Raw genomic sequence first — 21,541 nt, forward strand, 5'->3', positions numbered from 1 at the left:
ATTGAATCAGGTATTACACCCCACATGTTGCTACGAAAATTCTATTTATCTACAATAGGCAAGAGATGGATTATAGTAGTATTCGTTCAATTATACAAAATAATGCCTTCTAGTATTGATATAAATAGATGGACTTTTCAAAATACATTGTTGTTGAAGGAAGAAATGAAAATATGATGCTATAATCAACTAATGAATGTATGTATATTTGTATTTCTTTAATTTAAAGCTAAACAAAACATTATAGAATGTATTGAAAAGCCTTTAGAGAAATATAACATAACCTCATCCCTCATGGCCCGTTAGACACAATATTTCTACATTAGAAGTTCGAAAATGCCCTAAATAGACCCTCAGAATCTTTTGTTTCTTATAAGGTCATTTTTAAATGTATTATTATTATTATTATTTATTTATTTATTTATTTATTTATTTAATTACTAATTTATTAGATGACAATAAACTTATAAATACCATTTTATTTAATTAAAATGTTAAATATTCCTTATTTATATTTATTTAATTAATCTAATTTTATATCCCACTTTTAAACAACAAACAAAAAACGGGGCGTTACAACTCTCATCTATTTATAATAATTTCGTCCTCGAAATTGTTAATATTGACTCTTTCTTGTGACAACGATTGAGTATCCAAGCAACAAACTTTTGATGGTTCTTAGGTACATGGCAAAAACTCACCATATGCCCTTCGAAATCTTCTATTACATTTCTATAAATCTACGAGCGATTTATAGTTGGACTGAGCGGCGTACCTACATGTGATAATATCCGTCCATATTCTTCATCTAACTATTACGGTTTGACCATAACATTCAATGCCAATTCCCCTCTCTAGCACAAGTGCAACCATTAACATTACGAAAAAAATAAAAAAAAAATAACCCACAAAGGGAAAGAAATGTGGAAAAAGATTTCGGGCCAACTTGGACAAAACTTAAATAGTCCTATGATAAAACCCCACTAGCTCATAGAAACTCTCAATCACAGGGAGATTCCAGAATCCCCCATAATAATGATGAATGAACCCTAGTTGGATCGACCCAATTACCATTTCCATCGACGCAGTACCCCATAACCGAACTTCACGTAAAATCAAGGCCAAACACTAAAGTTGCCTGCGATAATCACTAAAAGCGATCGATCCAACATTGTCCAAACAATCTGGATCCATAAACCTCACATTTTCTATTAATGCACTAGTAAACCTCAAACTTCACTACTACATACCCTTATGGCCAATTCTAATGTGAAAAATGTCCTTAAAAACTTAATTAATCATACACTTATAACCTCACTCGTGCAATCGATCAACAATTGACAATTGCCCATCCCTAACCATAGATAGTGATACATACTACGAGCTAACCAATCTCTCAATAATCGATACCCAAACTAAGTGGCCCAAACTCTTCTTGTCCTAATACTTGACGTTTCTAAAAGGAACTACTGGCAACAATGAGCTCCTTGCCAAACAACTTCCAACTGCGAGGACAACCCATGCATTCTTGAAGACATAAATTCGATGGCAACTTGCTCTGCACCCCTGATTTGACTTTTTTTTTTCAATCCCTTCAAATCCTGAAGGACTCTAGCGGATCCTTGAGAAGCGTAACGAGGAAATTTCCTAACTACGAGCACTTCATTGGTAGACTGCACTCCTTCACTTATGTAGAAATAAACCTAAACTAAAACCTTGCATACTTGAACTATAGATTCCTCTAACTCATTATACTGAAAACACAAAAAAATCAAACAGACTGACGATCAACCCAAGCAGAATACTTAATTCTCCCCCACTTAGGGTTCAAACTACCACCAACTGACGTTGCAAACAAGACCGGCTATACCAGATACATAACATCCCAGACCCTTGAAATGTATAATATAATACAGATGATCTTCCAGATAAATACCAAACAAACTCAAAGGGATTTTGAATATCAAATGGAGACCTCGGAAATACCCCAATCATAACCGCCTCTAACATCAAGAACCTCATGCAGATGGACACGCAATAATTATGTCCATTCATAACACCGATTCTCTATCTAGGAACAAATGGACTACCATACACCTCGTCTACAAATCTCCAACCATCAATTTATCGCAATAATCATTCATAAATACAAGAGACATCATTCTCATAGTCGGGATACATGAGAGACAACAAAAGTTGTTGTTCCCTGATCACCTGAAACAATCAACTAGCACCTGACATGACTATATTCAAAGAAAACAGACCCTTAATATCATTTCAAGGAAACCATACCACAAGGATCCTCTTATGTATTCCCATACTGCCATACTTGCTGCCAAAAAAAACTACAACCATCTAGCCCCATGTTGGGTCTACATCCCAACTTTGAAAATCACATGTCTACTCTCTCTCTCTCTCTCCCTCTCTCTCCTCCGAACACGAAAAGCTGGAAGAACACAGCCCCCAACGTGGATAGTGACATCCTAATCCATCTGCCAATTACTCAACCTCCAGCTGCAATCCTCGAGCCGATCATCACACTCGCTTCCTTCTTGATTCCCATGACTCAACTAGCACTACCTCGAGCAAGGCCCTCGAAAACTCAAAACCAACTAACTCACCTAGTTCTACACCATTCAAACCTAAACTTACATGGCTACTAAGGCCTAAACAATCACCAGAACCATCATCAGCATGAACGACCATAGCCGATAAACTAAATACGACGGAAACACATTACAATGAATCATGGGGCAAAACCATACGATATATCCTGAATTAGCTCCTTAGAATCCCCAAAATTTTCCTCGATTTAATTACGAATCATGTGCTTTCAGTAGTACGGGCCCAATACTACCCTCCACACCTATCTGTACCTTCCTCAAGAATCGTTCCGGATCCTCTAAGTAACTAATCATGTCCACTACCGTCCGATCCAACAACATATACTCGTTCTCAAATGAGTACTCACCACTAAACAACGCACAAATTCCTCTAAGGCACTTCCTAGTAGGGCTGTAAACGAACTGAACGTTCAACGAACCGTTCGTGATACGTTCGGCGGGAAGTTCGTTTATGTTCGTTTATTTAATAAATGAACGAACACGAACAAGAATATTTGTTCATTTAGTTAAACGAACGAACATGAACATTGGTGTTGTTCGTTCATTACGTTCATGAACGTTCGTTTATGTTCGTTCACTTACGTTCGTTTATGTTTCGGTTGGATATATATATATATATATATATATATATATATATATATATATATATATATATATATTAAAACTGAAATTAATTAGATTTGTTCTAATTTGCCGTAAGTATATTAAAATTGAAATATAAGGCTAAAGAACCACACATTCTAAATTTATGCCGTTAATTTATATTTTTTTTGTATTTTTGTATAATATGTATTTATGTAAATTCTCAAACTATGGATATAATCTAAAAACCTTTTAATTTCGTCTTTGGCTCTGGCTCCAAGATATTTGGCTCTAGCTCCAAGAAATTTGGCTCCAATTTACTTCCAGGAAGTGGAATATTTGGCTCCAAAGAATACATGAGAAAACCCTATATTTTTGGTGGTGTTCTTTTTTGCTCGTGTTCTCCAAACCTTCACAATTGGTTAAATCATCACAATCTGCTGAGCTACAGTTCGCATCTTCTCAATTTGTAGTCAACAATCGGTCCCCTAAGCCCTTCTACCGACTCCGTCTTCTCCAAATCCTCATAATCGGTTCGTCGTTTTCACTCTCTGCAATTTGCATTACTTCCTATTTCTCTCGAAACGACTTCTTTTGGTTAGTAGTAATATATAGCCTTTCTATATTTCTTTCATATATATCATAAAATCAATTTTTTTATAAAGCTCTCTATTCTCTTGCTTCTTGCACAAGTATTTACACACAGGGACTCTACAGTAGGTAATAAATTTTGATTTGAAGATAAAAGATTTTCTTACTTATTTTTAACATTTTGGTGCTAAAATATATGCTTTATTGCACTGCAGATGTCTGATGTATCTTTTATTGGGCCATGTCTATTTAATGATGATCGATATATAGACTCACACTCACCATCTGATACAAGTGTAGATACTTCAAGAATGGAAAATTCCCCTGATATTATTGTTGTTGAAAGCAACGAAGGAGAAGATAATGCAGGAGGAACCAATACGGCTGTAGGTATTGGTTCAACACAAGTAAATAAAACAAATATCAAAGAACATACTCCATATGCTAAACGGAAAAGAAAGAAGACTTCACCAGCTTGGGGGCATTTCGAAACAATAACATTTGCAGATGGAACTGAAGGGTCTGAATGTGTTCACTGTGGTGAGAAAATTAAGAAGCTTAAGGAAGGCACGACCACACCATTGCTTAGGCATGTTAGTGATCGCCTAATATTAAATGGTGGCAAAGGTCAGTCAAAGTTAAAGGTATCACATGGAAAGACAGATTCTTCAACTACGATCCAAAATTGGAAGTTTGACAATACTAGGATGAGGGAGGTTATTTCTCACATGATTATGATTCATGAGCTACCTTTTAATTTTGTTGAATATGACTTGTTTAATGTGGTGATGAAAGAAGCTAATCCACTATTCAACAAGATCTCACGTGTTGCAACTAGACAAGATTGTGTGTCTAGTTATGAAATTGGAAAGAAAAGAATTCAAAAAATGTTAAATGTTGTCAATCGTGTGAGTATCACAACTGATATGTGGACATCATGTCAAAATATTCATTATATGGTTGTGACATGTCACTTTGTTGATTCAGATTATAAGCTTCACAAATGTATTTTGAGTTTTGTTGATGTGCCTCCACCATATTCAGGTGTTGGTATATATGATTGTTTATACAAATGTCTAAAAGATTGGAATATTGAAAGTAAGGTGGCTAGTTTGACGGTTGACAATGCTAAGACAAATGATGTGGTTGCTAGGAAGTTACTTGAAAATTTGAATCTTCAAAAGAAAGTTGTTGTTGGTGGGAAGTTATTTCATGTGCGTTGTTGTGCACATATATTAAACTTGTTAGTTCAAGATGGTTTGTCTAAAATTATAGATATAACTCACAATGTTCGTGAAAGTGTGAAACATGTAAATGCCTCGTCGGGTCGGTTACATGTCTTTAGTGATCTTTCCAAGCAATTATCCATGCCAAAGAAGCATTTAATTTTAGATGTTAGTACCCGGTGGAATGCCACATACGCTATGTTGTCTACAGCCTTGGAGTTTAAAGATGTGTTTAAGGATTATGCTGATAGAGAATGTTCATACACCACTTTGCCGAGCAACGAAGATTGGAAAAAAGTTGAAGATATTTGTTTGTTTTTAGCACTTTTCAACGAGGCTACACAAATAATTTCAGGTTCTAGTAGTTCATTTTATGTTTTTATGTATAATTTACCATATGTTTTTAGTCATTTCACCATGTTAGTAATCTGATCGTCTAATACTTTTACTAATCTTATTATTTTCTATTGATTTTGCATAGGCTCCGAGTATCCTACATCAAAACTATTTCTTCTAGAGCTATACGGAATAAAGGAATCATTAGATGAATTAGTTTTGGATGGGAATGCTTACATGAAACCGATGGCTGTTAAGATGAAAAAGAAGTTTGACAAATATTGGGGTCCTTGTAATTTGTTGATTTCCATGGTTGCTGTTTTGGACCCTAGATACAAGACAGAGTTACTTAACTTCTCTTTTAAGGCAATCTACTCTAATGATGAGGCATCTACGCATGTTAAACTTGTTATAGATACTTTGAAAGAATTGTTTGCAGAGTATGTTGAGGAGCATAGAACTACAAATGTTGTCCAATCTTCGAATGCGGCAGATGGAACTGAAAGTGGTGCATCAAAAAGAGGTCCGAGTGTTACGACTTTGAGATTTGGCAAGAGTATCAGAAGTAGTACTGCTAAATACAATCAACATATCAGAAGTGTTGATTCTATTGCTAGTGTAAAGTCAGAATTAGACACTTACCTAGAAGAAGGGGTTTATATTAGTGAGCCAGGTGCATATTTTGATGCCTTAGGGTGGTGGAAGGAGAAAAAACTTAATGTGTGGCTGCTGACATTTTGGCAATTCCTTTCACAACTGTTGCTTCTGAATCTGCTTTCAGTGTTGGCGGAAGGGTTATTGATCCACACCGTTCCTCTTTAGGAACTAAGATGGTAGATATGCTTATATGTGGATCTGATTGGTATCGTCAATATTACGGACTACAGAAAAAGAAAAAAAGGTAATATTATTAGTTTTTAAATAATAATACTTGTTATTCACAATGGACTTTACTTGTTTTTCGCTTGCATTATAGGAAATTGATGATGTTATATATGTTGATCTTCTGTGAGGTGTGACCACTTGAAAAGTTATGACGTGTGATCATATTCAAGGTAAAATGGTTAGCTATTAACTTTTTACTTATCTCTTTATTAGTTATTAACTTATTATTTATCTCTTTACAGATAATGTTTGTGTGATGTAGATAAAGGGCGGAGAACTTTAATTTTGCATTTTGGAAAAGATATTTGATGTGATGAAGTTAAAGGTCAAGCTATGCAAGTTTTTTTGTAGAAGATATTTGAAAAAAAAAGACAATATTTTAAGTAATTTTGGATGTTTTTAATCGTAGGATTTGTTATAATACATGTATTTATGTTTTGGTGTTAATGGTGTTTTATCTTTATTTAACTTTATGTTCATTTAGGTTTTGTTTTTTTATATTTGTTCGTTTATGTTCATTTATAGTGGTTTACATCTATTCATTTACGTTCGTTTATCACCATAATGAACGAACATAAACGAACATGAACAAAGTAATTTCTTAAACGAACGAACATGAACAAGGAAATTCGTTTGCTTATGTGTTCGTGTTCGTTTATTTGTTCGGTTAAACTTAAACGAACGAATATGAACAACCCTCGTTCGTGTTCGTTTGATTCGTTTACAGCCCTACTTCCTAGGCTCTCATAGGATTCCACCTCACCAGCTGCTGAAGAACCCCTACTAATATCAGCTAACTAGTTCATGAATACAATTACATGCAACAAAACTTAAATAATCTTTTGAATAAAAGAACCAAACCTACAACGGATAGAATCAAGCAAGAGTTGTGTAATAGGGCCAATTAATCATTCTAAAACTATTTAACCTTTGCAACATGTAACTTAACAAATTCATTTAATAGTTAGCTTACCTCAATATGGGTCCCACAAAGCACAAAGCAAGCAACATTCGAGCAGTAACACTCCAAGCCATAAAACAAACAAAAGGCATCCCAGACTCACTTGTTACTACCATGTTAGGAACTTCTACTCTCACTTCTAGTTGCCTTATGCATGCAAATTATACACAATACACGATCAAATAGATTGTCAAATAAAAGATTCTACCATAGGACCACAACCAGACAAGGTACATGAAATAAGGCCAAATCAATCATTCTAGGGCTATATGATCCTAACCATATACAATTTTTAAAGCATACACTTAACAATTACTATTACTAATACATATTCCCAATTATAGCATCAAATGCTTCCTAGGCTATAAGACATCACATTTCAAGCCAATCTATTTAACAATTCCTGAAAGTATTGCTAGCCTTATCCTAGCATGTAAACATTTGTATCATATATCATATCAATATGTATGGGTCTTCTGGGAATCAATTAATTGAGCTCGGCTGATTGCACGCATCACATCCCCTTTTTCTTTATAAAAATCTATTCATAAACATTTTATTTACACAAATCTTTTTAGAAACTTATTTTCTTTCAAACGATTACCAACTCCACAGTTTGAGTTCAAACATACCCGAGAGTGTGCCCGAATCCCTCAAACCAAGACTCTATTACCAACTTGTAAAGTCCCAAAAATACCGAGTAAAAATTTCATTTATAAATAACTTAAAGCCATTCATTCATTGTTCCAAAAGGTGATCAGATTCAAAGTAATTTCAAAACAAAAACATTTATTACAATTACAACTTCAAAGATCTAAATGTACCCATTGGTCTAAAACATTTATCAAATATTAGACATAAAAGTTATTAAGTGCATAAATCTCCACTAGATGCGATGCAATCAAGCCGTGCCCTTCCTTCAATATAAGAAAAACCCGAAACAATTTAAACATGAAATCGTAAGCTCGTTAGAAAAAACTATCTTAATGAAAGTTGATGTCTATGAAATTACGAATCTGTTGATATAGAGAACGTCGAGAACGGGGTTCGTATGTGAAAGATATGGAATAAACTTGGTCCCTACTCTTCAAACACGGCGAATTCGATACACATTTGTAAACTTTAGATAGAATGAGAATTAGCCGATGTAGTCTAAATGAAAGTTGTAGTACTTGTCGATACAAAGTGAGATATATAAAGAACGTCAAAAACAAAGCACATATGCAGAAGATACGAAAAAAAAAGTGGGGCCTAGTATTGGGACTCGACATACCCGCTAAAAGGCGTGATGAGCCCGCTGTCCAGATCCCTATAAATACAAGTATGATTTTGTTCATTTGTTGCTCATATTTTCTTCAAATTCTCTCTATAAATTCCCTTTCTTTCATGTTCGATTCTTCTTAGCTTTTAGAGTACTTTAACGAGGTTCTGCAACGTCAAAGAGTCAATGAAAAGAAGTTTTCAGAGTCGAAGTTCTGCCCGCGAACTTTCTGAACTTCTCTCAGAAAACCCGGTAAGCTAAGTTTCACTTACTATGCTTTAAGTACAGCTTATATTTATGTTCATAGTAGTTATTATGAACTTAGAAATAAGATTTATTAGTAATATCAGTCGTTATACTGATCGATCTACTTACGAGAATGATATCTAGACTGGATTTGTGAGGTGTTTAGAGTGGATATTCCAAACAGTATATCTTTATATGCCTAACGAATCATATCTCTTATACGATATTACCTGGTTGTTTCTTATCAGATATAAGTCAGTATTTCTTTTGGGGTTATTGATAAATATGAGAAAAAATATTATAATGAATAAACTTTATAAATACAAATGAATACTAAGACTTAGTAATATTCATGTTTAGGTCATTTTAAAGGGAAATCTTAAGTGTCAGTCAAAGAGCTAACTTTGGCGCAAGTCTTCCACCTTTATTAGGTGAGTGCATAGTTACTTTCATGAACATGATTTTAATACAAGTATTTATTAAAAGTATTAAATACATGCTGAAAGTTTATACATGAATTAATTGCTTATTATGTGGAATATGTGTCAAACAAATATTTGATAAAGTGCATTGTTTGAACCAAATATGGTTATATACGTGTTAAGTATACATATGGTATTATTACATGATAATCTTAAGAAACGTATTATTACTTAAAAAGATTAATGCGTTTTAAATACTTGATATTTTATGTTAGATTGATACACTGAATTATGACAGTGTTGTCTAAATAGAGTTTGTATTGGAAATTGATTTCAAGGATTGTAATCTTGTATAAGTTTAAAACTAAGATATATAAAGCATATTTAGATCCATTTAAGGTGGATAAAAGAATAGTCGCATATTGTAATGCGATAGTATAGTATAAATAGGAAAACGGTTTTGGATGTTGACTACACACATCATAGTTTTGTCTAGTGATAAAGTAAGACTTATAAAGGTATTCTTTGTTTGTAAATCAAATTGGTCCTAAAATATGATTTGATCTCTTGAAATATTCCATGAATCTACATTCGTGCGACCCCAAGAATAAGGGTTGAATTATAGATTTCAGAAATTGACTTCCAAAACATGATTCACGAGATTATCCAAGTTATTGTTATTTGTACCCTTAAAATTCTAACAAAGAATGTTGTTCCTAGTCACCCATGCTTTTGCTACATGATTCTCAATCAAGCCTCGACCTTTCGCCTCTGTATTGAAGCTTGTATCACCTCCATTTTACCCTTCATAGTAGGATTTCTACAGGGGAAGGCATGAGAAACCAAATCAACCAAAGGAATTGATGGTTTTTCTAGGTTACAAATGTTGGATTAGGTGTCTAAGACCATAACTATAATTGGTATGTACTTGACCCAATAGTAGCATGGTCCTTTTGGGTTGCCTTCACCGGAGCAATTTGATAGGATGGATAATTGAGAAAGGGGTTATTTGTGATTTATTAATATATTATATGAATAATATATTAACTGAGAAATCATATTATTTAATTAGTATTGATCAAGAATTAATTTGGAATTAATTTAGTGATAAAAAAAGACTGATTAAATTTACAGGGACTGATTAGGTGAATCAGTAATACTTATAGTTTGGGCTAATGATCCATGTTGATTAGGGATGGGCTAAATCTATGTGAGAGTCCATGAAGAGTTAGTCCAAAGGGCCTATCATATGGATCATTGGAATACTTAAAGGTTTAAGTAAATTAGGGTCTTATGTAAGAAACCCTAAGGATTCCACACTATAAATTGAACTCCTATCCTTCTCAAAATCGGCCTATCTCTTCCAAGGTTAAACCGTAGCCGATTTTGGTGCTTCCTAACCTCTCTCGCATAAGGCTCCTCTTGCTTTTGGTGCTTGTGACTCATTTGAGGTATCACACTTGAGGTACTAAGTTCTTGGAAGACCAAGTTCTACAAGCTACAACAAAGCGGTATTCATCTAACTTGTTTTATGTTGCAAATCTCTAAATTATATGCTAGTTTGGGTTCATGCTTTGAAAAAATGAAAATTGCATGTATAACTTGAGAAAACATAGATCCAAAACATTAGGGTTGTATGTGCACCATAGGATTGTTATAGTGCTCAAAACCCATCAACAAAAACAAAAGATTTACTTAGAGAAATCATAAAACTATTTTATGGGCACATGCAACCTAAAGATCTATGGTATTTTCTCATTATAGCAACATACTATGAAACTAAAGATCTAATCTAGGTATTGTCGAAAATTAAAAAGATTAGAGTACATACCTTTAAGTATTACCAAAATACTCAACCCTTGATCTTCAAGTCTTCTTTGGAAAGCTAGCACTAATAATGTGGATGTCCTTAATGGCTCACCCCCGAATATCCTAGAAACCCTAAGAAAGATTTGGAGAGCAGTGGGAGGAGGAAATCTGATTTCTCTTATGTATGTGTGTAGGATTAGATTTTTATGAGGCTTAGGGTCTTTATTTATAGTTGGTGGATCTCCAGGGTCAACCCTAATTTGAATAATTAAGTATTCAGATTTAATATATTCAAGTCCTTGTCCTTATCAGCTACCTGGAGACTTTGAGAACCCTTCTGGAACCCCTCTAAAACCATCCAACCCATGGAGGGTTCTAGCCTTCCTTGCTTAACAATAATTAAATAATTAGAATTCAACCCTTGCACCTTTTATTAGTTCTAATTAATCCAAAATTAATTTTCATCTAATTCTAATTAACTATAAATTAATTTTTAACCATTTATAATTAATTTATTAATCATATAATAAATTAACAAACCATTTCCTCATTCTCCTAAAGTTGTTCCTAACTAATTCTAGTTATTGAGGGAAACCCAAAAAAGACTTTGCTTTTACTCCATAAAGTTATACCAATTCAATTATGACCTTAGAGACCTAACCCAACAGGAACTTCTAGATGTTCAAGTTTGGCTTTATATTCTTGGCAAGAACATCCATAAATGACACATCATAAGGTTGACCTGATTGCAGATTAATAAAATATATAAAAAAAACATTGTTGAATCGAAAATAATGCCAAAAGAAAAGAAGTAAAGAATAATTACCATCCAAATCAACAAAAAAAACTTCTAACATCTTTCCTTCCATCTTCCATGACATACTTAATCCATCCCTAGCAAGAACCTGTTCCTCAAATCTTCTGCAACAACAACATATTAGCTTAGCTCCTAAGAAATAGTGATATTATCTCCAAGAAGGTTATGCACTATATTCTTAACCGCCAAAGATCACGGGTACTGCCCCATAAGATTCCTTCTAATGCTTGATCGACGTTTTTAGTTCATGAACAAGTTGTCAACTTCCATTCTGACAAAAGGTTTCATAATTTTTTAGTAGTTGCATAGACACAAAAGTATTGATGGAAAACACAAATATTGGACATATGCCGTAGATAACAACATATCATCTCGAATGCTACAACTTTACAAATTGCATTTAGAACTAGATGAGGCAACAGTGGGGGGGAGGGGGTGGAGATCTTTAATTAAAAGTGATTCTTCATTTTTACAAGTGAAGATGAAGATGTATGTGTGATTTGGAAGTAAACAGACAAAATTAAAAAGTAAACGAAGGAATTGTTATATTAATAGTGGTTATAAAGATCGAAGCGGATGAAGCAGGAGCTGACAAAATGAATTTATAAAGTAATGGACTTAGGAAGTAATAGAAAGTAAAAGGGACTATTTTGGTAGAAATAAAACTTAAAAAGATATAAGTCGCCAAACCACAAAAGTCAAGGACCAAATAGAAACTTGGAAGTACTGGAGTTGCCAAACAACATAAGTCAGGGATCAAAGCCAACCAATGGAAAGTAAAAGGAACTCTTTTGGTAGCAATAGAAACTTAAGAGGACATAAGTTGCCAAACCAAAATTACTAAAGAGCAAAGTCCACCGACTTGGTCTTTAGTATTAGATATAATGTGTTCGATGATGAAAATGTCGTAGTTGGATATATTCATTCGAATTAAGGAGCAATGATTTATCGCTAGATGATGCTCTTTGCTCACTCGTAATGTCCGTTTGATTGTTATGTATTGCACAAGTGAGAGAATGTAAAAATATGTGCCTATGACAAAATAAAATGATGTTGCTCTCAACGTACGCCAGTTGAACCTAAAGAGTCGCACAACTAGAATGGCTAGATTGCAACCACACACTCATACACATTATATCGGTGCGATAATCCCGAAGGGTACATTCTGTTATTTCCACTACGTATAATGTATGTTTGTCCCAATAAACCCCAACATGAAAGGAATTAGATTCCTTCCTATCTTGGAAGGAATACTAAATTCCATGAATGAAGAAATCCGAAAATTTTCAACTAAATACAATTCCATCCATTTGGCAACCAAACGTGCCATGGAATGGAATCTCTAGTTTAATCTTATATTAGCTTGTATCTCATGCAACAAGAGGTGTATATTAATTACACAAGAAACGGATCGATGTTTGCTGCAGTTACTGATCCTTGTAAGGGGCGAATACGATGGATGAATTATGTCCTCCAAAGCCGAATGAGTTGGATAGTGCCACCTTTATATTCCATTGTTCCTTCTTTGCACCAACCAACACGTTTTTATCCTAATTCCACAACAATTTCATTGCAATAAATAAAGAAAATACATGTCTTAAACATCATTTCAGTGACTGAAAAAAGAAGGTGACAACATACCACACCCACGTCTGGATTCTCCAAATTCATGTTCGGATGTAGCCATCCTGTTTGAATTGCCTACATAACAGTTTATATTAGTTTTATTTGTTTTTTTAGCATTCCAAAGTTACTTTACATATAGTTATAATTCCATTACCTTAACAGTAGCAATTGCTTCAACAGCTCCAGCAGCCCCAAGCAAGTGACCAATTATCGATTTTGTGGAGTTTATTTTCAACTATAAAATTCAGAAAGGCGGATTACAACTTATTCAAGTAAGGTATCTAAATTAAATCAACTTTACCTCAGAATTGTTCCCAAAAGAACGCATGATAGCTTCATATTCGTGTAGATCACCAGATGGCGTAGATGTAGCATGGGCATTTATGTAATTTACATCTTCTCTAGCAACCCCAGATTGAGTCAACGCCTTTTCTATGCACAAAGCTATTCCTGTCCCTAATTTCCCATAAACAAAACAAGTAAATTATCGGTTAGTTCAAGAAAAACAAGTGATCAACGAACCCATAAACTTACTATTAGTTAGATATGAAGTCCTAGATTTTCTCAACAAAAGTGCCCTTGATGAGAAAAAGGGTATATTCCCACATATGTAGAATGTCTATCAATGTGGGACTCTAAAACACCATCTAATGATACCATATGTTTGTTAGATATGTGAAGACCTAATTTTTTTCCCCTAAAGAGACCTTAAGGAGAGTGCATAGACTCCGGCATATATACAGTGACAGACTCCAACATATATACAGTGACAGTGACACTGTTTCTAGCATATATGGAACAAGTGACAGTGACAGTAGTGACAGTGACAGTGACACTGACACTGTTTCTAGCATATGTGGGACACTGACACTGACACTTACCATCAGGACGAGATTCAGTCATGTGGTAAGCATCACTAGTGAAGCTTCCGCCCAAGAATTCAGCATAAATCTTTGCACCTCTTGCCTGCGAACCCGCATTTAATTTGAGTTGCCAAATCATTTTATCAAGAAAATAGAATCAAGATAATATCTTACCTTAGCATGTTCTAGCTCTTCTAGAAGAAGAACACCAGCACCTTCTCCCATTACAAATCCATCACGACTCTGATCAACAAACATGTCGTTGCTTTAAAAAGACGAAATTAGGTTTCATGTTAATTTAATTATTCATAATTCATACCACGTCCCAAGGTCGTGACGCTCTTTTTGGATCACTATTCCTTTGTGAAAGAGAATTGCAAGCAACAAACCCTCCAAGCCCTATATAATTATCGAATCATTGCAAGATATTTTCCATACAAAATGGATCAATAGCTCCAATTGTAACAAAAAAAAAAAAAATAGACATGTATATTGTATAATACCTATAGGAATGATGGCTGAATCTGAACCACCACATAACATCATATCCTGCAAGTTTTCAACTACTAAGTCCATGGTCTATAATGAAACAAGTAGAAGATTTTTTTTTTTTTTTTTTTTTTTTTTGATGCTTACACTTTCACCTCTGGTAATATGATTAGCTGCATTTAGTATACAAAAGTTACTCGTAGCACAAGCTGTAGAAATCGAATAATTTGGTCCCATCCACCCCTACAAATCAACCAAACATAAGTCCACAACTTCCTATTCCTTCATGAGCATGACACTTTTTTTTTTTTTTTTTTTTTAATGATTACCAAATCCATTGCAAGAATTGCGGATCCCATGTTAGTTGTTGCAAATGGTACACAAAATGGATTCATCTTCTTGTATGAAACCATCAATGCTTCAATTCCATCTTGAAATATCTGTGTAAATAGTAGTCGATTAAGACTAGTCATTCAGACACTTTATTGGGTCCAACAAAGAAACTGTCACCTTCATGCCTCCAAGAGCAGAACCAATGATTACACCACATTTTGTGACATCTAAATCTTTCATGACATCTTTAGTAACACCACCATCTTCCAATGCCTTCTTGCCAGCTGTCAGCAAGTATAGCATAAACTTATCTGCCCGTTTTGAAAGTTTTGGTGCAACCCATCCGTCGGCTGAAAATGACTTGATTTCTCCCGCAATTTTCTAATCAAGTCGAAATCAATTAATAAATGCCACTTAATTGCAACAACAAAAAAAATGGCTAAAAACTTAAAAACCTAAAATTTACTATATACTTACAGTGGGAAACTGATCGCAATTGAAAGCTTCGATCTCACTTATGCCACTAATACCCTCGAGTAAGTTTTCATAGAAGACATCGGCAACATCACCCACCGGAGATACCACACCAAGTCCGGTGACGACAACTCTTCTGTTCTTGGTGATGGGTTTCTTCTTTGTTGTTGCTTCTTTTGAAGGTTGTGTAGCAATCGCCATGGTTTTACTTTTACCTACGAAAAAGAAGAATCCATTGGTAAACTCGAAGATATTCGCATCGTATCTTGTGGATTCTATCAAAGATTTTAACTTTTTGATAACCCAATTCAGTATGAACCTTAACTAAATCATGGGAATTAAATTACCGGTTTGGGCAGTTCGGTGAATTCGTTTTTGAGTGCGATTCATGGAGGAGGGAGGAGAATTCTTCAAACCGAAAATGAAGAAGGAATTTTCAGAACCCAATATAGAGAAAGAAGAAGACAGCGGTTTAGATTTGTAATACTCCTCACAGGGCTCCAATGATGTCATCAGGTTTGTAATACTAGACCCGCATAACGATGACATCAATCCACCGCCACCACCGGAGAAATTCTTGCAATCTGTCACCGCCGGCAGCTTTCTTCTGGCTGACCGACTGAGTCTTTTTGAGGAAGAAAACATCGCCGGCGATGAGCTGGGACGGTGGTTGGTTTTCTCGCCGGAAACGGAGATGTAAGCTGCCACTAACCATGTACAGAGTGGGGAAGCGACGGCGGAGGCCACCATTGAAGAAATCAAGAGAAAACCCAGATGATGAAACTCTGTAAATTCAAAACCCAAGAAAGATTTTCGATGAAGAAAGTCTCATTAAAGCGAAGACGATCGATGATCGATGAATACTGAATTACTGATCCTCTGTTCCTAAAAGTACTGCTAAATTGACAAATTATCCAAAAAAACATGAACTTTTTCAAAAAATTGAAAATGGGTGGCCGGGAAGAATCGTAATGTGATTTCTTGATAGAGACTTGAACTCATCGACATCGGAAAATCAACTAAAATTCCCAAAAATATCCCGTCCAGATGATATTTATGATTTGAAAAAAAAAAAAACAAAACAAAAGGTTATTGAGTTCAATCTTCTCAATCTTTGCATTCAATCGAAAAAGACATTAAATCGTTACACATAGTAGGAATTTTCCGAGAGTAAAAATCAAAGACTCACATAATGAGTTGAGAAATGTGGCACCAGAAAAAGGGGAGGGAAGGAGAGTTGTGTTCTCTTCTTGACCATGGAATTTAATGTCAAACTCCTTATAACTATGAAATATGAACTAACATGTTTTTGTTTTTATTTAATTATTTTATGTTGGAGAGAAAGACCTAAATCAGATATGCTCAGTATCAAATTATCTCATGTTTAATATTTAAATAAATAAATAAATGATCACTTTTTTGTCTTTGTTTGACAAAGCTTTTAATAAGTTGGCACTGGCAATGAAAAAGTTAATGATTATTAAATATATAATCCAAAAATTACCGACTTCATTGGCACAATGTTCTTAGATGTCAATAGTATAATATTGTGTACAATCTTGACTCGGTGAAAAATGTATGTATTGGTATTATTTATTATTTGTTACGAGGAAGAATAAAATTGTACGGTAATATTAGTAATTAGTTGATAGATTTTAAAAAATAGTTAAGTTATTGTAATGTGAACTTTTTGAGATTCCATGATATAAATAAGTAAATACACTTAGTTAAGTTATTGTAATGTGAACTTTTTGAGATTCCATCAATCATGGATATAATTATGAAAATGCACTTTCACATTTAGAACATGTAACCCAATTTGGCTCACTCTAGGTAATTGGGTTGAGTCAAAATTGCAAATATCACTTATGATTTAGAGTGAGTCGAGTCGTTTGAAGTATAAAACTCAATAATAAATAGGACTTGTGGTATTATGGAATTGATACTAATCGAATGTCTGTTAATCGTAATTTCAAGTTTTAAATTCTCGGTAAATGTGATTTTATTCATTATGTTTTAGGTAACAAGCTAAAGTGGTGCTTGTGGGAAGCGATGTCTTCCTTCTATTTCATTGGTTTCTTTACTTCATTCTTTTCCAACTCGCATGTGATGTGAAACGTGTGAAGAAACAAGTCTAAATGGTTAATCTCATATCGCCTAGTAAAGAAACAAAGATAATAGTTTTTCTTTGTAAATGCAAAGGAACATTATATACATACATAAAATAATTTCTTGGGTATTTTTATCAATGTTTAACTAGAAATGAGTTTGAAGTTTTTTTTAAATGTATAACCGCTATTGGAATCGATTTTCATTAATTTTTTACCGATTCCAAGATCCAAAAAACCATTATCATTTATGGTTCAGGAACCATCAGTTTTGGTTTCAAGACCACTTTTGTGAAATTGAGTTGGGTGTCAACAGCACTCCGGTATTAATTTGATGATCTTATGAGTTGATTTTGATGAGATAAAAATATACCGTTATTTTAAGAAGTGTAAAACGTTTGAAAAGATGATTCAGATGGATAAACTTTGGAAAATATAATCATCGGAACAAGTAGAATATAATTAAAAAGAGAAAATTCAGTAAATGACCAGAACTGAGGGGTTCTTTGAAAAAAATAACCACAAAAATGAGGAATTCGGAATATGACCAAAGGTTCCGCAGAGGGGGTTCTACGGAACCATAAACACCTCTGCAGATTCTTTATTGCCCCGAGGATCAGGGGCATTACGGTAAAATTATCCTTTCCTCCTTACTCGAACGCGGAAGGAAGCTAGGGCAGTCGATTCGCGGAAGGAAGTTGCGGACGTCAGACTGTGATCGGAACAGACACAAAAATGTTGTGGCGAGCTCGATTCGTGGAGCAACTGCACTCGGATGTGTTATCCAATGGATATGGAACTCAAGTAATATTTCAATTTTTTTTTCCTAATCTTTGTATAAACTCAAAAGTAGAACTTAATTATATGAATTGGAAATTGATAGGTTAAATATTATATATAAACATGTATCTTTGTTAGGGTGTAAGGACTAGAGTTTGTAAAATAAGAAATCGATTTATCCTATTCTTTTCATCATGAACAGATCCGTAGAGGTCATCTGCTCAAGAACAGGTCCGCAGAGAAGCCCTTTGCAGAACAATATATGCCTCTGCGAAAATGTATTTTTTTTTTTTTGGATTTTCTATGATTATTATCTCTTAAAATGGACCATTGAATATTGAGATCATTTTATGTTGATTATATGTAAAATATTATTAAAATAGATTTCCAATTATTTCTGTAATTTAAAAAAAACATTGAAATTTTCTATAATTATTATTAAAATGGACCATTTATGTAAATTTTATAATATATATGGGACCATTTCTGTAAAATTTTGTAAATTTGTTATAAAAAATAGACATTTTATTTTGAAAGATAATTATTCACGTAGACCATTGTATAAAAAGTTATAGAATAAAAACATTATTTTTGTTGCATAAAATTGTTAAAAAACAATATATAAGTACAATGCTATAAAAATAAAAGTACAATGTTATTTAAAGTTACTTTTCAGTATTATTTTTTTAATTTTGGCATAAATGTTTAATCTTTTACAACATAGTTTGCGTGAATAGCCTGCAGAATGTACTTTTAAAGGGGCGTTGGGGACTATGTTGAAAAAGTACACTACAAAACTAAATAGTAGGCAAGTTGAATTATTTCGAGAGACGACTTTTGGGATCTTCATTGGTATGCCCACCCCGAATGGTGACCCGATGCTCTGTCATTTGACAACGTTGCATGAGGTTCGTGATGTAGAGGTAGCCAGGGCTGGGAAGTTTCGGTTCGAGTTACAAGGCAGGGTGGTTGAATATGGTGAAATGGAATTTTGTTTGATTAGCGGTTTGAAATTTGGACCATATGTTGATATAATAAATACAAAAGTCAGCACAAGTTCAACATTAAGGAATCGGTTGTTACCTAACGTGAGAGATGAAGATTTACGGCTGAAAGATTTAGAAGACTACATAAAAGGGCCAACATTCTCGACGTATAGCGATGAGGATACGGTAATGGTTATGCAAATGATGTTTTTGTTGAGGGGTCTCATAGGACGAGACGACAATACGTGCATTTCGTCGACAGTATATGAGCTAGCCGATAGTCAATACAATTGGAACAGGTATTAAATTTATTATTTGTTATTTATTTATAAATACTTGATGATTTATATTAATTATAATGAGTACTATAGGTTTGTGTGGGGTACGTATTCGTGGAGGTATAGTAAAACACAATTACGATTTTGGTTTGGTAAAATCTATAGATATTTACGAGATAATGAGAGTGTGGGTTACGCGGAGATGATGAAGTATACAGTGACTGATTTTCAGCTTCCGTTTAAGTTTAGTTTTAGGTGCAATTACTTATATTTTTTAAGTGCTTATAAGTTTGGACAAAGCATAATTTTTTTTCGTAATACTAGGTATGGATTTTGGAGACATTTCCAAAAGCTTTGAGGTTTGCGCATCACGCAAAAAATGAAATTCCAAGAATGAGGACATGGAGAATAAAAACACAATTATCTGTCGAGCAATGTTTATGTATATTAGACGTTTCAGTGGTATAGTTATACATTCCTTATATTAATTATATATAATTAAAAATTACAACAATTTTATATACTTAAATTTAATTTTTTAATTTTGCAGGAAAATAACATCCCACGTGTTTTTGAACCAACGCCTATTGAGATCCATTTGCCATTCTTTGTGCATTATATAAATTGGACTCTAGACAAAGTGTAGTCGCCACCGCAACAACAGAGTCCTCCTAAGGAGCGGTCTCCATCACCGCAACAACAGAGTCCTCCTAAGCAACGGTCTCCATCACCTCACCCGTCTCAGTTTCAGGGAGCAGACTACACCTCAGGCTCTCATTTTCGGGGAGCATATTACACCTCAGCCTATTATTTTCAAGAAATATACCACATACCTCCAGAAGACAGTAAAATAGACAACTTATTGGGCGTTATTACTCAATTGAAAACCACAATCGAGCACTTTGGGAAGAGAATGGATAATTGGGAAAAAGATAAACAATTTGGTGTGAACGATATGGAAAATGTGGATGCGGGTGAAGCATTTTTTTCGTGGTTTGGATACCGAGTCAGGCCATACGTATGTGCAGATGCCACTGCCTATTGTTGTAAATAAGGATAACACGGTTATACCGTTAAAAGGGCAAGTAAAAATGACATCAAAATTTTGTAGGGAGCCTTATACACAGGTATAAAATTTAGTAATTTCTTTTTATATAGTATATAATCGTTCCAAATTAATTAACATATTGATTTTGTAGGTTCCGTCGACGGAACCATTGAAGAACAGAAAAGGGAAAAAACCGCAGAAGTCCAATAATGTAGAAAAAAGACCATTACTATTGGAAGGTTATGCAGATAGTGATGATGAATTTTGGAAATTGTGGGGAAAGAACATGGGAGCGGTATTTTTAGAGCATAGACTTTTAAGAGGTATTGAGATGAATTGGGAATTTTGGTCAAGTTTACTCGGTATTGGCTCTGGATAGTTGCTCTATGAGGTAACACACATCCCTTATTTTATATTACAAAAAGTGTTAGATGGTTAATTGTACAATATGAATTTTTTTTTTCTAACACGCAACATTTAGTTATCTGGACGTCCCTGCTCAAGGAAATAAATCCGTCGACTGGTAGGTGGACGATTATTAATCTTGAAGGAACGACTTTGGAACCTGGAAAAAAACATTATTTGAGGCGTGTAGCAGCCGGGATGGTTGATGGACCACATTGGAAGGATATTGATCGGGTTAGTATATATATATATATATATATATATATATATATATATATATATATATATATATATACATACTAACCTGATCAATATCCTTCCAATGTGGTCCATCAACCATCCCGACTGCTACATAGAGTTAAGATCAAATAAGAAAGAAAATTTTGGTAGG

General features: G+C 34.1%; 2 protein-coding genes across 6 annotated transcripts; one reads left to right on the top strand and one right to left on the bottom strand.

Moving 5' to 3' along the window:
* Positions 1-3,468: 3,468 nt before the first annotated feature.
* LOC111883560 (zinc finger BED domain-containing protein RICESLEEPER 2) lies at positions 3,469-6,691 on the top strand. Of its 5 annotated transcripts, none has more exons than XM_023879880.2 (5): positions 3,469-3,926; positions 4,013-5,378; positions 5,505-6,260; positions 6,336-6,414; positions 6,487-6,691. In XM_023879880.2, exons 2-3 carry the CDS (start codon positions 4,013-4,015, stop codon positions 6,179-6,181), a joined length of 2,043 nt encoding a protein of 680 aa, XP_023735648.1. In that variant the 5' UTR covers positions 3,469-3,926; the 3' UTR covers positions 6,182-6,260; positions 6,336-6,414; positions 6,487-6,691. The 5 variants fall into 5 exon arrangements, with proteins under 5 accessions (XP_023735648.1, XP_042757131.1, XP_023735649.1 ...); XM_042901197.1 differs by having other exon boundaries at positions 3,469-3,803; XM_023879881.2 differs by having other exon boundaries at positions 3,469-3,739.
* Positions 6,692-12,899: 6,208 nt separating this feature from the next.
* Positions 12,900-16,886, bottom strand: LOC111883554 (3-oxoacyl-[acyl-carrier-protein] synthase II, chloroplastic). The gene is made up of 14 exons (XM_023879875.3): positions 16,735-16,886; positions 15,893-16,330; positions 15,549-15,760; positions 15,249-15,452; positions 15,068-15,178; positions 14,886-14,981; positions 14,753-14,798; positions 14,569-14,648; positions 14,424-14,492; positions 14,268-14,352; positions 13,688-13,842; positions 13,541-13,621; positions 13,402-13,461; positions 12,900-13,310 (listed from the first exon to the last, which is right to left on the bottom strand). Exons 2-14 carry the CDS (start codon positions 16,293-16,295, stop codon positions 13,188-13,190), a joined length of 1,725 nt encoding a protein of 574 aa, XP_023735643.1. The 5' UTR covers positions 16,296-16,330; positions 16,735-16,886; the 3' UTR covers positions 12,900-13,187.
* Positions 16,887-21,541: the final 4,655 nt, after the last annotated feature.

This window comes from Lactuca sativa, chromosome 4, assembly GCF_002870075.4.
Source record: "Lactuca sativa cultivar Salinas chromosome 4, Lsat_Salinas_v11, whole genome shotgun sequence".
NCBI lineage: Eukaryota > Viridiplantae > Streptophyta > Magnoliopsida > Asterales > Asteraceae > Lactuca > Lactuca sativa.